The sequence below is a fragment of the Lynx canadensis genome, chromosome D3 (assembly GCF_007474595.2).
Source record: "Lynx canadensis isolate LIC74 chromosome D3, mLynCan4.pri.v2, whole genome shotgun sequence".
In the NCBI taxonomy this organism is placed as follows: domain Eukaryota; kingdom Metazoa; phylum Chordata; class Mammalia; order Carnivora; family Felidae; genus Lynx; species Lynx canadensis.
Window position 1 is genome coordinate 39,110,163 of NC_044314.2, and position 18,046 is coordinate 39,128,208.

Consider the following 18,046-nt stretch of genomic DNA (forward strand, 5'->3'; position numbering starts at 1 on the left):
ACTGTCCTATAATCGGACCCCCTCTCTCGTTGATGTAATTTTTTTGGGTACCATGAGGCAGTCTGGTGTGCCATCTATGGTAATAAAAGTCTCCAAAGACTTTTGATTGACCTCATATTAGCTTAGTCTTTTATCACCCACACATATGTGCTAACATTGTTGCTGTAAAAATTAAAGCTTTGCTAATCCTCTAAAAAATAATTAGGATGAGAAATAAAATAGTCTTTAGATGTTGTTTTTTTTTTTTAATTTTTTTTTTCAACATTTATTTATTTTTGGGACAGAGAGAGACAGAGCATGAACGGGGGAGGGGCAGAGAGAGAGGGAGACACAGAATCGGAAACAGGCTCCAGGCTCTGAGCCATCAGCCCAGAGCCTGACGCGGGGCTCGAACTCACGGACCGCAAGATCATGACCTGGCTGAAGTCGGACTCCCAACCGACTGCGCCACCCAGGCGCCCCAGTCTTTAGATGTTTTACCCATTCCAACTTACACACGTGCATAAATACTATCTCCTCTACATATTTTGATAGTAGTATAGAAAGAGTGTTAAAAGAATAGGAATAAGAAAACTATTCAGATTTGGTTCTTCTCTTTTTCTCTATTTTAGCACGGAAGAATATGTGGGTTCGCCCTGGTGGGGATACTGGCTGGTATGAGAAATAATGCACATATCCGTAAGAATATACTAATATAAATTAAACTCAAGCTGAATTATCAACCTTGTCTTAACGAATCACTGAATTAAGGTTTAGTTCCTTTTTATTTTTAAAGTTTATTTACTTATTTTAAGAGAGAGAGAGAGAGAGAGAGAGAGAGAGAGAGAGAGAGAGTGTGTCCCAAGCAGGCTCCACACTGTCAGCACAGAGTCTGATGTGGGGCTCAAACTCACTAACTCTGAGATCATGACCTGAGCCGAAACCAAGAGTCGGACGCTTTAACCAACTGAGCCACCCAGGCACCCGAAAGTTTACTTCCTTTTTAAAATTCTAGCTGTGTGATTTCTGTGAGCTACTTGAAACCAGCAGCCTTGCTTGGTGCAAAACATGAAGGGGAAACAATTAGGCAGGTTTTTTTTTCCCCCACCCCAAATGAATCTATCCGTATTCATTTTGAACTGAGTTGCTTGTTGTTCCTAGTCAGTTATTCAGGAAGATAAGCCTCTGGGGCCCCAAATAAGTAAATACATTATTTATGTTTGGCCACAGCAAAGACATGTTTAGTTTAAAAAATGGGGCCAGAGTCCTTAGGCTAGAATTATAAGACATTTATAAAGCAGACAAATAACTAAATTAAGCCACGTAAAATGAAGGATTCCTGGGATTAATCATCTTGAAAGCGCACAGCTCATGAAATACTATGAAGCCATGGAAAGAGTGAGAGAGGCAGCCTTCATTAAGCAACTCCCAAAAGGCCTCATATGAGAATGAGGCTCACATTTCTAATTAGCCTTCTATAGAGTTTGGGATGATCGTCCTGGTTTTTAGGTAGTGGTGTTGTTAAATACCTATACGGCATTTTCGTCTACAGGACTCAAAAAGCTGTACGAAGATTAATAGACCCTATTTAGATGGGTTCCACAGGACAGATAGAACTGCACCCTTTTGTTCACTCAAACACACCAGGAGACAAAAAAGGGTGAGGGCTGGGCACCATTTTTCTGCAAGTCTGGATGAACCGCTGACCGGAAATGGAGCGTTCTTACCTGCCGTTCACCGGTTGGTACACAGGACTATATCCTATCTTCCCTTTGCAAGGAAGGGCCCACAAAGGAGAGAGGACGAGGAGGAGGAGGAGGAGGAAAGAAAGTTGTAGTTCATTTGCATAATTTAGGCTTCTGAAATTAAAAAGTATTAATCACCTTGCTGATTTGGTTCTGTAATGAAAAAACTGCTTATCAGCAAATCCAGCCTCCTGCACAGTGCCTGGGTTAAAACAAACAGCAAATCCCATCAAAGGGAAATTATGAAGTGAAGATAATGCTGAATTTCTGATGAAATATCCTTGTGCGGTTCCATTATTTTTCACTTCACTTAATTTTATTTTAAGGGCCATTTTAGAATTAAAACACTCCTTCCTTAATAATCGAATGTTGTTTGTCCTTGAAGCTATAGTTTAGGGCAGTTAGCAAATTTTAAAAGATTAAAAAAACAAGTTTGAGTTTTTGCCTATAAACATCTGAAAACATACCTAAAAATATACTTGGTACTAGGCATACCAAAAAAATATCTTCATATTTAGTACCCATCAGAGTAAGTACTGTTTAATTGAATGTTGTTTGTCCTTTAAGCTGTAGTTTAGGGCAGTTAGCAAATTTAAAAAAGAAAAAAAGTGAACGTTTATTCATTCTTGAGAAACAGAGACAGCCTGCGTGAGCAGGGGAGGGGCATAGAGAAGCCTCCAGATTCTGAGCTGTTCGCACAGAGCCCCATGTGGGGCCTGAACTCACAAGTGGTGAGATCATGACCTAAGCCAAAGTCGGATGCTCAGCCGACTGAGCCACCCAGTCACCCCGGCAGTTGGCAAATTTTAAAAGATTCAAAAACAAGTTTGAGTGTTTGCCTATAAACGTGAAAACATACGTAAAAATATATTTAGCACTAGGCATACCAAAATACATCTTGATGTTCAGTAGCCATCAGAGTAAGTACTGTTGATTAAGTAAAGAGATAAAAATAGAATATTTTTATTTGAAAAATTTCTCATTTTTCTGTCACATTGTTTCACATTCAAATATATAAGCATGGAATATTAAAATGATATAGCTAGCTATATTTCTTTTTTGCCTTTTGCGCCTTAATTGCCTAACAAAATTAACTTAAACTGTGGAACACTGAGTGGGTAAGATCTGCTTTGGGTACCATTTTTCCGCCACCCATAAAAGAGTTTCCAGCAGTATTTGACAGCCTAAGTCTGTGAAAGAGGATTCCCTGGTGAGTGAACAAATGAATATTATTCTTTTTCTTCTCTAGTTAAACACCTCCTGTTCCTTTAAGTTCATTATAAAGTTTTGAGAAACTTCCAGCAACCTGGTTTGTCTTGCCTAGACAGGTTCAGCTCATGATGGCTCCCAGTGTGCCTACCAGTCAGGAAGGTTTGACTTGCTCAGCACAGAGTGTTGGGTAAGCCTGCGAGCTCTGGAGTCAGAGTGCCTATGTTTAGATCTCGGTTTCAGTACTTACCTCTGTGTAAACTTGGATAAGCCACTCCGCAGCCTTTGTGCCTCTGTTTTTCCAATGTGTAAAATGAGAATTTAATAATATATAACTCATTGGTATGTTATGTGGATTAATATGACAGTCCATTAGCACAGTTCCTGGCATATAGTAAATGCTCAATAAATATTACCTGGTAATATATTTATCTCTCTCCTCTCTCTCTCTCTTTGTCATTCTTTATTTAAGGAATAATTAAATGCAGGCAGCTCAGCATTCTAGGATTTATGTACTTTTATTAATGCAACTTAAGATGGCATTAGATAATTTTTGTCTAATTCATCTATACGTTAGGTCCCTTATTATATGCAATCTAATCTCTTTTTTTATACTTAAATCATTTACAATTAATCTACAGTGTTAACCTGTTTCACCTGCTCATGTGTAAGTTCATGGGAAGCAGGCAATCATTCTGTATCATTTGTTACAACAGTGTGCAGTGTCTTGCACATTGTGTGTCCTCGATATTTTAACAAATGTTTTAAGTTATAACTGTACATTTTTCCAGAGGTCCTAATGTTACAACATTTCTTCCTCGCTTTGTGTGTAGAGGTAGTAGTTTAGACTTAAGGGTAAGGATACACTTTCAGCCCTGTTGAGTTCATCGTATGAAATATCAGCCTGTAACGAAACCGTCCAAAGCCTGTTGCTGTTGACTTTGCATACTGTTTAGACTTCCCTCTCCTTCTTCACATCCTGCATCCCGTTTCTCGTTATTACCCAAATTATTCAGTATTCTATCAATATACTTAACGTGTCTCAGTTTAAATATCAAATGGCGTAGGCTTAGGGCAAAAATTTGTGGCATGCCTTCTAAAAACCTCTCTTCTAGCTATTCCAGTGCATTCATCTGTCCTTGGATGTGGTCATTCTGTTAAGATATGAACTGTCCTCATGGTGCTATCTTTCAGCATACTCTGCTTTATTTTGTCATATGCTTTGTTCTTTGTCTAGAAAATCACCATGATCTGCATTTTTAAGTTTTTTTCACAAAGAAAGTGTGGTAAGTTTAGGTGTGAGTTGGTTGTTACCCATTTTAACAAGTATTTTAAAATATTTTTCAACTTTAATGACTTACTGCCTTTGTATAGAGACAGGGTGGTCTTTCTATTCACATATTTTAAGTTTTCCTTTTCTATCAAAGAAAACTTTCAGGTAGAGTTTGCCATCTGATGTATTAAAACCATTTCAGGGGCGCCTGGGTGGCGCAGTCGGTTAACCGTCCGACTTCAGCCAGGTCACGATCTCGCGGTCCGTGAGTTCGAGCCCCGCGTCGGGCTCTGGGCTGATGGCTCAGAGCCTGGAGCCTGTTTCCGATTCTGTGTCTCCCTCTCTCTCTGCCCCTCCGCCGTTCATGCTCTGTCTCTCTCTGTCCCAAAAAAATAAATAAACGTTGAAAAAAAAATTAAAAAAAAAAAACATTTCAAATGACAAGAATCTGAGATTAAAAGATATACTTAATGTATCTATCCAAATCCTAAACATACTGCATTACTTCCCAAAGTTTTCCTACCTGTAATCTTATATATATTAAAGTTTGAAGGTGTACATGTCTTTTGGCATGGCAAATTAAATTTTTGCCTTTATCTCTGCTTCCTTCCAAAACCCCACTAAAATTATTGTAAGTGACTATAAAGAGTTGAATACTAAAGGAGATACAGAATGAGGGAGCATTCAGGCAAGGATGAGAGATTTTATCTCAACTTTGCAAAATGGAAATCTGACACGCAGATGATGGTAGGGATATACCAGTAAGAAGCCACTGAATCCCCTCTTCCCCTAAGCAGCCTGAGGTGATCTCTGAAAATGGCTTGCTAATTCACTTGACCCGGAAAACCCGACAAAATCATGCAAATCAAGAGGTTCAAATCTTCGTGTTCACTTTAAGAACACACACGAAGCCTGCCCAGGCCATCAAGGGTAGGCATATCTGAAAAGCCACCAAGTATCCAAAGGATGTCACTTTAGAGAAGCACTGTGTGTCATTCCATCACTACAACGGTAGAGTTGGTACATGTGCCCAGGCAAACAGTGAGGCTGGACACAGGGTCCGTGGCCCAAAAAGAGTGCTGAATTTTTACTGCACGTGCTTAAAAATGCAGAGAATAATACTGAACCTTCAGGGTTTAGATGTAGATTCTCTGGTCATTGAGCACATCCAGGTGACAAAGCCCCAAAAGATGAGACGCAGAACTTACAGGGCTGGTTCCTGGCCGGATTAACCCTACTTGAGCTCTCCGTGCCACAGTGAGATGATGCTTGCTGAAGGAGAGCAGATTGTTCCTAAGTCAGAAGAGGATGTTGCACAGAAGAAAAAGACCCCTCCCAAATTCTAGGGGATCTCTGCCTCTGACCACCCCAGTAGAAGATGAGGGGTGTATTCTGTAGAGAAATAGAAGCCGAAGGAAGGCTCTAAGCCCAGGCAAGCTAGGTATAACAGCAGGAACAATATACTGAAAATGGGCAGAATAAATTCTTCATCCTGAAGGTTATATATCTCTGCTACAGGCCTTTTCACATTTTAGCTCCAAGAATAGAGGAAGCCTAATAATTTTCTCCTTTCAGGAAACTTGGAATCTTCTCTCAAAAATTGAGGATCCAGAGAGGAATAGAACTATATGAATCCTGGCACTCAAAGTTCAGAAGCAAAGCAAAGAACAGAAGAAATTTTTGAAGCAAACATAATCTATATCCTCAGAGATTTTTTTTTAAAAAGGTTTTTCCTTGAAAAAAGAAATTTTTGAAGCAAACATAATCTATATCCTCAGAGAGATTTTTTTTAAAAAAGGTTTTTCCTTGAAATAAGAAATGAATGCACGAAAAAGAGCAATAAACAAAATCAAACACGTAGAATATGAAAAAATATATATGATAGTCAAAGGTTCTTTTAGGATTGGAAGACCATTTGGGAAATTACTCAGAAACTTTAAAATATTACACATAGAATGGAAAATTAAGGAGAAAATTTTTGTTTTGTTTTTAACATTTATTTATTTTTGAGAGAGAGAGAACGAGCAGGGGAGGGGCAAAGAGGGACAGAGACACAGAATCTGAAGCAGACTCCAGGCTCTGCGCTGTCAGCACAGAGCCTGACATGGGGCTCGAACTCATGAACTGTGAGACCATGACCTGAGCCGAGGTTGGGCACTTAACCAACTGAGCCACCCAGTCACCCCAAGGAGAAAGTTTTTTAATGTTTGTTTATTTTTGAGAGAGAGAGAGGCAGAGAGAGGGAGACAGAGAATCCCAAGCAGGCTCTGTGCTGTCAGCGTGGAGCCTGATATGGGGCTCGAACCCATGAACCATAAGATCATGACCTGAGCCAAAATCAAGAGTCGGATGCTTAAGCGACTGAGCCACTCAGGTGCCCCATGGAGAAAAGTTTTTAAAAAGGATGATCATTCTAGGACAGCCAACACCTGGCTAGAGTCAAGAGAAAGAGAAAATATGAAGAAATTATTTTTAAAAAATTCAGAACTAAATAACACACATTACCAGAATGAAAGAGCCAAAAAATTATCAGGACAGTAAATGCAAACCAAGATCTGAGTTAATCACATTATCATGAATTTTTCAGAAGTCATGATATGAAAAGAAAATCTTAAATACTCGGAGAAAAAAGGGCACATACAAAAAATGAGAAAGCCAAAGGACATCACCCAGGAAAAACTGTCCTCAACGCTAAAATATATGGGAGTAAAACCGACAAAATTCTGAAGACCGTTCTATATCCAGCAAAATAAGCAACCAAATATCAGAGTAAAAATACTTTAAAATAATTTTCTGGTATATATCTTCTAATAGTCTTCCTCACAAAGTTATTGGAAAATATTCTCCACTGAAACAAGAATATAAACCAAGGAAGAAGTCACTGAATCTACGAAGAGGAGCTCCAGAATAGAAGGGGATAGAAGAATGTCTGAAATGACACTATGGAGCAAGCCTTAGAGAGTAATCTTTCTAGATTAGAGTAAGAAGATAAACAGTTCCAGCAGACAGGTGTCCAGGGGAAATACAGAACTGATGGGGCACCAGATGGATTTGATGATATGGAAAATGTTCTAAGGGGTTTATTCTGTGTTAGAGAATTTGGGGAAAATGAGTGCTAGTGCCTTAGAATACTTGCCAATTAGAAATAGCGGCTTGGAATACGAAGAATGCCAAAGGAAAAAAAGATTAATATCAAGGGAATAAAAATCTAGAGAAGAACGTATACTCATTGTTCAGTGGTTGGGTCAGTCGTGAACAGCACTGTGTCATTCTGGGTCCCAGCAGGGGAGAGAGAGCACAGTGAAAAGAGTAATTAAAGACTATTTAGTAATAGGACTATGTACGTAGGCATAAGATGGCCTAAGGAAATGAAGAAGGAGATGATGAAGCATCATCTGGGTCTGGCAAGTGAGAGAAGCGTGGAGAAGCAATGGAAGGGAACTGTTAACAGAACCAGACTAAAGCCCTGGGAGAGCAGCTGTTTCACAGGCTCCAGATTCAGCCACAGAGGAACACAGACGCGCCAGAGCATGGCAGGTCAGGAAAGGCTGCCGGGGGGGATAAAAACCCACGCCCTGTCATTTCTCAACCTCTGAAGCATGTTAGGGCTTCCCGTTGACCAAATCCTAGCATCCAGAGAGCAAGAAGCCCAGCGAACTAACTTCATACTGGTTAACACTGGTTCTAGACAGTGCATCTGAAGTGGAGGAAATAAGAATATTCAATTCAGTAGCAAAAATGTGTGTTGTTTAAATATTTTGTTATGACGCAAGTTCTAGTCTAAGCAATGTGAATGCTTCTGTGACATAATGAAACAAAACCCAGGGATCATAGAAATCTTTGGATGTGAAGAATGTTTCATGTCAAGTGTAGAATGATTTGTGTGTAATGTTCATATGTGGACACACACACGTCCCCCGTATCTTCGTATAACTGCCTCTTTTCTATCAGTTTTACCTTTTGGCTTATGTACTTCTTTCAGAAAGGCCTTCCCTCTTGGACACCCATCTCCAATTATTCTTTTACATCACCATGTTTTCTTTCATTATTCATGGTTACCACTGTCTGAACTTATTACATATTATAGTTTTCATTTCTTCCTCTTGCCTACTCTCTTCCTCCTCCCCTACCTCTATAGGTCCCTTGAGGGCAGGGATTCTGCCTATTTTATCTGATGATCTATCTTCAGCACCTAGCTGGATGTGTAGCCTAGTAAATAAGACATTCAATAGAACATTGTTTTAAATAATTGTATGAGAATTCATCCTGTGTTGTACATATGAGATGATAAAAACAGGGCCTATTCAATATGGCGTCGATCTCTAGCTCAGGAGACTGGATGAAGGTATCATTAACAGAAATCCAAAATTCAGGAGGCAGAGCAAATTATGGATGGAGAAGTGAAAGTATGAGAAGAAAGTGTACAATTTTGACGTACTGATTAGGAAGCACATGCGGGGTATTCAGGTATTTATGTCCAGTGAGTAGTTGAAAATGACTCGGGAAAAGGTCTTCACTACAGATTGAAAGTTAGGGGTCTTTGGTATAGAAGGGATAGATGAAGGGATAAACACAGCTGAGATCTTCAAGGAAAATTATGCATAGAAAATAGCAGACTCAAAGAGAAGCAAAATGGAAGAAAAGGAGAAGCTTAGTTATACCGTTTCTACCAAAATTTATTATGGAGAAGGATAACATAAGCCAATATCTTAAGGAAGATAATACCACTACAACAAATACACAGCCGCCAAGAACATTAGTGGTTTTACTTGTGTATATTTTTGAGAAGTTAGGGCACTCCTAAAAATTAATGACTTCTTGAACAACAAATTAGTTTTTCATCATAGATGTAAATAAAATTGTAAACTTTAAACCTGATGCATGAAGAAATATGCCAATGTGCTATTTCTTTTCTTACTATCTGCCCTACACCCACAGTCACCATGGTAGATCAGCGCACATTACATAACTAAGTGACAAGTGACAGAAGTAGTACTATTTGGGAGAGGAACATTAACAAAAAAACATAGTGTTTTGTTTATGTATACACATACCCATACATAGTCAGGCATAAGCACTGCATGTTAAATTTATCACTAGGTTATTTTCAGTTCATTTCATGTTGTCTCATGCATGTTCCCTTTAAAAGTTAATTTCACACTAATATAAAAGCATTATGACTTGGTGATTCAGGCGTCACCATTTTGATGGCTTTTCTAATTACTTTAGTTTGACTATTTCATAATTAATACACTTAAAATATCCAGATGGGTGGGTAATTTGTACACCCAGATGAAATCAAATTAGAATAATAACCTGTAAGCTTTTATTCCAACGTGTAGGTGTTAACATCTCAATTATGTGGCTCCTTCAAGGTACACAATTTGGATGGAATTATGTTTACTATATGATTGAACGTAACGTTTGACAAAAGTAGCTATGAAGGAATCCGTCATGTAGAGTGACGTTAGGAAGGGATTGTTCTTCATTCTGCTCAGGCAACCACGCTGGCACGCCTGTTTCTAATTTTGAAATCGTCTGGGATTACCTCGCAACATCAGTGTGGAAATAGCATCATTAGTCAAGTTTCTCTGTTTGCTCAAAAAGAAATGTGGAAAGATGAAAATTATCTGCCATGGCCACTTGTTGTAGTTTTTAACTTTAATTGTATTTTCATATCTCTGTTTTCTAGTTCAGTCTAATTTTCTTAAGCCAATGATGAAAACTCCCAGGACCATACTGAGAAGATTTTGGGTAACTGACATCCGGGATAAATAAATAGTATGTGAGGGCTCCCTTTTAAAGTTCTTAGCCTGAGTTTTGTTGACTTATGTTTATGTAGCCATTTGTGAGAAGGAATCTAAAGTTTCAACATAACATAACATAAAACTGTGTTAAAACATAGTTTTAACATAAATTGCAGCCTAGTCGTGTATTTTAGAAAAACTGATACCCACGGAAATGAAAAGAAAGTTTGTTTCTCTTGTCTTTGAATGTGACACGCACTATTTTAATTTGTACTAAAACGTTAATCACAACAGTATTAATACCTATTAGTTTATTTCAGCATTAGCCAATAATATATGGATATTCTATATGGATAAAATAAAATAAATATCAGAATTGATAACTGCCAAAATCTAATTAAATCCCTTTATGAAGCCCCTTTATGGATCACAGATTTGATTACATTGTAGATAAAATAACATACCTCTTCAGGCTGCCCAGCATCATACCCTAGGTGGCCAGTGTGCAGATTTAGCCTTAATCTTCTGATACCGTTATGTCAATAGGATTCTTATGTAGTAGCTAATGGTTAACTGCTCTAAAAAAAATCTTAATGCTTCCATTGTGTTTCCCAAACTTTAATTTTTTTTTTTAATGTTTGTTTATTTTTGAGACCGAGAGAGACAGAGCATGAATGGGGGAGGGTCAGAGAGAGAGGGAGACACAGAATCCGAAGCAGGCTCCAGGCTCTGAGCTGTCAGCACAGAGCACGACACAGGGCTCGAACTCACAGACTGTGAGATCATGACCTGAGCCGAAGTTGGACTCAGCTTAACCAACTGAGCCACCTAGGCGCCACTGTGATTCTCAAAGTTTAATACTAAAAATACTTGTTCTAAATTTGGTTACAGCTATAATATTCTGAATTTTTATGATAGCTATAATGTTTTTTATAGCTAGAGGTTTTGACATAGCCATCATGTTTAGGTCTTTGCTTTGAGGGAAATTTTAATTGTTTGAATATAATTGTCTTGACACTTTGAATTTCCTATCTTCTGTAGGATATTTGGTTCAAGGTCTTTTGGTCTATAGCAACCTGAGGACTGAAGAGCTCATTTATATACATTTGAAGTCTTTGTTCTCTCCTATGATATCTTTTAGTCTCTATTTGTTCTTCTTGCGTTTTTTTCATAAAGATAATTGTATATAGAAGAGGTACAAGAATTTTATGTAAATAGGTCTTGTTTCTTTTGTTTAATGGTGGCTGGGGGATATTATTAGAGATTTAAGGAGAAAAAATACTTTGTTACTCTGGAATTTAGGTTAGAATATGAAGAAGGAAAATACTATCTTTCTCCATTAGTTTGATGAAAGCTGTAGCGAAGCCTGATTTATTCATATAACACTTTCTGATTTCACACAAAAAGTAAACTTAATTTTTTTTAACCTTTATTCAGTTTTTCTGAGAGACAGAGACAGAGCATGAGACAGAGAGAGACAGGGAGACACAGAATCCAAAGCAGGCTCCAGGCTCTGAGCTGTCAGTGCAGAGCCTGACGCAGGGCTCGAACTCACTAACAGTGAGATCATGACCTGAACCGAAGTTGGCCACTTGACTGAGCCACCCAGGCACCCCAAGGAACTTTAAAATAAGACTTTTAAGAAAAAAATTGTTTGCTCTTCAACATTGGATACATACCTTAAAATTTTGCAAACAATATTAAAAATTAAATGACAAACTATCATCAGATATAAAATATTCAAATAAAACCTAAAACCAGCAGAAGTAAGGAAATAATAAAGATTAGAGCATAAATAAAAGATATGGAAACTAAAAAACAAAATCATATGACAGATCAATGAAACCGGAGCTGATTCTCTGAAAAAATTAATTATGAGAAAATTCCTATGTATTGGTGCCCAATGGCACATTTAGATGATTCAGAATATTTCCCTGCTTTTTTTTTTTTTTTGCCACTTTAAGTTATGACCAGAGTATGGAGTGTTATCAGAGGAAGTGACAGAAAATGTGGCTGCCAGGATTGTTCTCAAACTCTGAAGAGCTTTGGATGCCAGCAGCTCTGGGTTTTGTTCTCCAAGAAGAAAGAAATCTCAAACTCTTGAAAGAGAATTCAACATGATAAATGATTTTAAAAGATAGGTTTGAGAAGATGTGGACAAGATGTCAAGGGGAAAGCACTGGTCAGGAGGTTATCCCATTAGCCCAAAGGAGAGATTATGGGGTTCTGAATTTTGTATTCTCAGTGGGGGTTTCTCAGATGTATGCCAATGAGGGTCCTTTCCAAAATGGAGCCACGAGGACATGGGTGTGGTTTGACTGAGAGAAGCCTAGTGTAGGAGAAAAAATAAATCTTGGTGTGACGCGTTAACAGAACAAGATACCTTCATTGGTGATAGAACAGGTCTTGTTTTGTTTCTTAATTAAAAATGTTTGCAAGAGATATCTGGAGGAAAGAAAACATAAATTTAAGTTCAAGATATTAAATCTGATAAGCCTGCATTTCCGTTTGTTCAGGCATGAGCCTCAGAGAGAAGGACAATATTAGAAGTAAGAATTTGAGTATGACAGTTACATTGGTAATATCTGAAACCATGCCTGCCATGGTATCACCAGGTAGAGCATTGCAACTATCTTACCAAAAGAGAATATTAGGTTAAAGGGGATTAAGAAAAAAATAATTTAAGAAAGTTTTTTTTTTCTTTTTAATCAGTAGAGCCAAAATTGCAAATAAAGATATGGTTTTAAAGATGTTTTGAGTTGTTATAAATGTAGATTTTTTTTTTTAATTTTTTTTTTTTCAACGTTTATTTATTTTGGGGACAGAGAGAGACAGAGCATGAACGGGGGAGGGGCAAAGAGAGAGGGAGACACAGAATCGGAAGCAGGCTCCAGGCTCCGGGCCATCATCAGCCCAGAGCCCGACGCGGGGCTCGAACTCACAGACCGCGAGATCGTGACCTGGCTGAAGTCGGACGCCTAACCGACCGCGCCACCCAGGCGCCCCAATAAATGTAGATTTTTAAAATATTTTAAAAACTCAGGAGGAAAAATATCTCAGGAGAAACAAAAATATCATATGATTAGGAAAATACATTTTTATTCCCAAAATATATTAAAATTTAACATTTAAGATGCCAATTTGGTATTGCTTTGTTAAAATTGATTTTTCTGAGGGCCAAAATTAATATAATATGCATATAAAATCAATGACCAGGGCACCTGGGTGGCTCAGTCGGTTAAGCGTCTGACTTCAGCTCAGGTCATGATCTCAAGGTTCATGGGTTCAAGCCCCGTATGGGGCTCTGCACTTGGAGCCTGCTTGGGAATCTCTCTCTCTGTCTCTCTCCTCTCCACCTCTCTCTCTCTCAAAAAAAAATCAGTGATCAAAATATTTGTATCTGCTGTCCAATTTTACTACCTCAAAGGAACATTACTTTTACATTTCATTATGGTCATATTAACAAAGGAAACCAAAGTTGAGTGTTAGAAACCTATAGAAAAAGATATTTTTTTAATATGATTTTTTGGGGTCGATAATTAAATGGCAGACTATTACATGTAAAGTTGAAATTCTTTTGATGTTTGTCAGAGGGTATATGTGCATGGAAGCAGGGGGAAGGGCAGAGAGAGAGGGAGAGAGAGAATCCCTAGAAGGCTCCAGGCTATCAGCACAGAGCCCGATGTAGGGCTCAATCCCATGAACTGTGAGCTCATGACCAGAGCCAAAATCAAGAGTCAGACACTTAACCAACTAAGCCTCCCAGGTGCCCCAAAGTTGAAATTTTTAAATGCTAAGTCTGTACATTTATTTTGGTAATAAAACTTTATGGCCATTAGGAAGAATTTTAGAGCAGATTACTTTGCGATATAATACTTGCCATTCTTGCCAACCATATATCTATGTTTACTGGGTTGGGGACTATATTTATTTTGTGTTTTATATTTAAGCCAATAGTTCTCAAATCTTTATTGTTTAAAAAACCGTGTGTGTGTGTGTGTAAATAATGCTACAAAGAGAGTCTGTTAATGTAATAACGTGTTATTCTAAGAGTTTGATAAAACTCTGAGTAATAGCTATCTTGCTGTGGTTGTGATTTCTCAAGTCAGAAACATAATCTACCTTCTCTCTTATTTCACATCTTATCTTTAGGCTACTTGGATTTGGTCAAAAGATGTTTTTCCTTATTATCTTAGTGGGTTTGGGAGCATCTTTGCAAAGAACAGTCTTCTGTGTTGGCATCTTAATTATTTGTATGGCCAACAGGGGGAGAAGATTTATGGAATGCTGCTAACTGAATGAAATAAATGACTCCCTGAGTGTTACTATATATATGTGTGTGTGTGTGTGTGTGTGTGTGTGTGTGTGTTGTTGGCATCGTCAATCACTTATCATCTCAAATAATAAGTACATTTGCTTTAAGTGCAGACTTTTTTTTTTCTAAGCAGTTTTAATGGAAGCTTTGATTCTCTCAGATCTTTTATGAATTTCCCCATAAACTCTTAGCAATGTACTTAGTTCTGGAACACTTGCTATCAAATGGAAGAAGAGAAGCTTTTAGAAAGTGGAGATGTTTTCTAGTAGTTTATATGTGAAATAAATTGTACTTTCTTGCCCCATCAGTACTAATAAATCAAAGGATAAATTTAGAGCTTTAACGTAAGTAAAAACGCTTCTGTCATATAGACTACAAAGAGCATGAAAAGATAGGAGAAATCCAATAACAATCTTGCAGAAAGCTCAGGCAAATTGATGCCTGAATTATCCATATGTTTACTATTTTGCAGTGATAAGCTTCTTTGAAGTCTGTGCAAGCTTCTTCACCTTAAAAAGGTGGATCGCAAGTTCCTTGCCCAATGATGAACTAAAAATGTAATTCAATATCGATGCAACATTGCCTTACAACTTCTAATTGCCATAACGATGTAAGGTAAAAGGCAAAAAAGAAGAAAGGTATCTGAATTATTAAATCTAGCAGTACACTTTACTGGAATTTTCTAACTATAGATAGAGAAGACTTAATGAAAACACACAATAAACATGATAGACGGTAGAAGGTATAGTCTAAGAAAACGTAGAATTCTTGGGAGACATAATAAAGACATTGTAACATTTTCCAAGCAAAGTTTTTTGGAATCTATTGTCAAAAATTTGAGTGCAACCAATCAAATTTCTTTTTTTTTTTAAGTATCTGTCCAAATTACTTGAGTAAAGGATTCCTTAGGCATCTGCACTTAAGGAATTCAATCTATATGGCCCAAGTGCCAATCAGGTTCTGCAAAGTCTAGTTGTCTCTGTCCAGTTTCTGAGGATAAGGTACAAAAGAGTACAAACCAGTCTTCCCAAAGACAGTGACAATGTCAAATCATTCCCAATCTTGCCTTCCATCTATAAGTAATCACACATCCTATTACAAGCCTATATTTTGTGAAATGTGCATACTTCAATACATCAAGGCTATATTTACCGATAAGGCCAAAGCCTTGTTAGAGAAGTTACTATAAGCATTTCTTTAATTTGTTGTATATATTTTTTTTTTTACAGTGAACTTTCTTTTTTTTTTTTTTTTTTTTATATGAAGTTTATTGACAAATTGGTTTCCATACAACACCCAGTGCTCATCCCAAAAGGTGCCCTCCTCAATACCCATCACCCACCCGCCCCTCCCTCCCACCCCCCATCAACCCTCAGTTTGTTCTCAGTTTTTAACAGTCTCTTATGCTTTGGCTCTCTCCCACTCTAACGTCCTTTTTTTTTTTTTTTTTTTTTTTTTTTTTCCTTCCCCTCCCCCATGGGTTCCTGTTAAGTTTCTCAGGATCCACATAAGAGTGAAACCATATGGTATCTGTCTTTCTCTGTATGGCTTATTTCACTTAGCATCACACTCTCCAGTTCCATCCACGTTGCTACAAAAGGCCATATTTCATTTTTTCTCATTGCCACGTAGTATTCCATTGTGTATATAAACCACAATTTCTTTATCCATTCATCAGTTGATGGACATTTAGGCTCTTTCCATAATTTGGCTATTGTATATTTTTAATCAAAGAAATCTGAATCAAAGCAACACTGCATTATCTAGTACACTGCTGGTGGTCCTTAAATCACTGATGCTATCTTATTTTTATGGAATTTTTAACAGAAAATTGAAATACGTCTCATAAAAGCCGGGATAGGATTTTGTCTGATTTTTGAGGAATGAAATTTATTTCAATGCCTGAATATGCAGTCTTATAAAATATTGATATTATCCCATTTTAAAAATAATCTTCATAGCAACCCAGGGGCAAGCTGTCAGCCTTGAGAAGTTTGGGAACTAATAATTAAAAGTTGCTTACAGAGGTAAAATGTGACTCTAGGGGATATTTATTTTTTTATGTCATTAAAATCTATGCTTCTTTGAAACCAGTAACAGCAATCGTTCATAAGAAAAACACGAATTAACTTTATATTAAACTTTTGCCCAAAAGATACTGCAGACCAGATTTTATTGAGGCTTTCATATGTTTTATTTCTCAGCATATAGTGGACTGCCAAGAACATTAATAATGCAAATCTGTGTTTGAACACAAATGACTCCCTACAAGGCCTGTTTTGATTATTAATGGAATTAATTATCTGCCTGCTCTATGCAGTTACTGTGGTTTGGAATAACAGTTAATAATGAAAGACTAGGCAAATTTTAAAAATAGCGTGTTTAATAATACGAATTAATTCTATCCTACAAAGAATCAGTGAGCAAATATTGTGGAGACAATGCCTGCTCTCTTCTCTCTTTTTACTCATCATGAAGAAACTCCTCCTATAAGTGTATTTTATTGTCATTTTTCAAACACAGAAAAATAGACTGGGATGTTCAGAAAGGCCACCAATTTTGCCAAACTGGGAACTCAGATTTTGTCATGTTGCCCAAGTAATTTTCAATCAGGAAACTGGGAAGTTATGCAAGTAGTGGAATTGTTTGAGGCTAGCCCCTACCAGGGACCCCAGAATTGCTTTGAAGAATCGAATATTCTGCCTTCTTTCAGAGTTTCAATGGCTACATGTCTTTACAGAAAGAATACTTCACACAGCCTGGTGGTTTTCATAATGCTGTAGATGCAGTGATTTTATGAATGTAGATCAAACACGGCATAACGGCACGTCTTTGTGCCCTCATCCCACAATCTCTGGAACACTCTGAGTCATCTCCCCCCAGAAGCCTTACAGTTCCATGGAGCGTAGTTAAGATCTATTTCTTTATAGAAAAGAGAAGTCATACGCATAAAAACAAATCCATGGGTAAACATGATGGATTCACCTATCAATGTTCTGATAAGCTTTACTCATTTAATAAGCTTAAGCTGAATATATAAGACCTGTCTGTGTTCTACTGTGGAGGAATATATATGTAATATGTAGGATAATGACATAGTGTATATAATATTATATTATTATATATATGATAATAATATACATTTAGGTTGATTTCACCTCTGGGCTATTGTGAACAACTCTCTTCATGTAATTTTAGATTCAGTTGGAAATTGCTTGCAAATTTTGCTCCACCTCCAATCTGTCTCGCATCGTTACTTCCTTTTAGCCAAGTTGTTGAAAACGTGCATGTGTGCCAACTTGATGTTGACCATATATGTATATTTTTTTCTTATTCAGTGCCGACCTGTAGATAACAACGAGATGGTCGTAGTCAAGGCGAAATAGTACAGTGACTTGACAAATAATGGAATGCTGTTGTCATTGCAGGACGAATCTGCCCCAGCTGACAAACAGTGTAAACCAGAGGCGGCCCAGGCCACTTACTCAACCTCAGCTGTTTCAGGCTCCCAGGAGGTGTTGTACATCAACGGCAATGGGACCTACAGTTACCATAGTTACAGAGGTCTAGGAGGGGGACTGCTTAATCTGAATGATGCTTCCAGTAGTGGTGAGTCTTTACTATTTATTGTGCTTTTTCTGTCCATTTGGGGATAGCAAATTCTCTAAATCTGAGAGAAGAAAATGAATATGCCTTGATAAGCAACAGTGCCAATCTGCTAAAAACGAGACCATTTAATACAGAATATTTGTCTCCCTACCCGGATATCTCCCTATTC

General features: G+C 37.6%; 1 protein-coding gene and 1 pseudogene across 2 annotated transcripts in view; both read left to right on the forward strand.

Annotated features, from left to right (window-relative positions):
- The window catches only part of NOL4 (nucleolar protein 4), a 417,756-nt gene that overhangs the window by 336,215 nt on the left and 63,495 nt on the right, over window positions 1-18,046 (forward strand). For both annotated transcript variants that reach the window (XM_030292187.1, XM_030292189.1), the window contains one exon: window positions 17,697-17,877. In XM_030292187.1, the coding sequence (XP_030148047.1) occupies window positions 17,697-17,877 (181 nt within the window). The remainder of the gene's footprint in view (window positions 1-17,696; window positions 17,878-18,046) is intronic.
- LOC118517893 lies at window positions 1,692-7,410 on the forward strand (annotated as a pseudogene).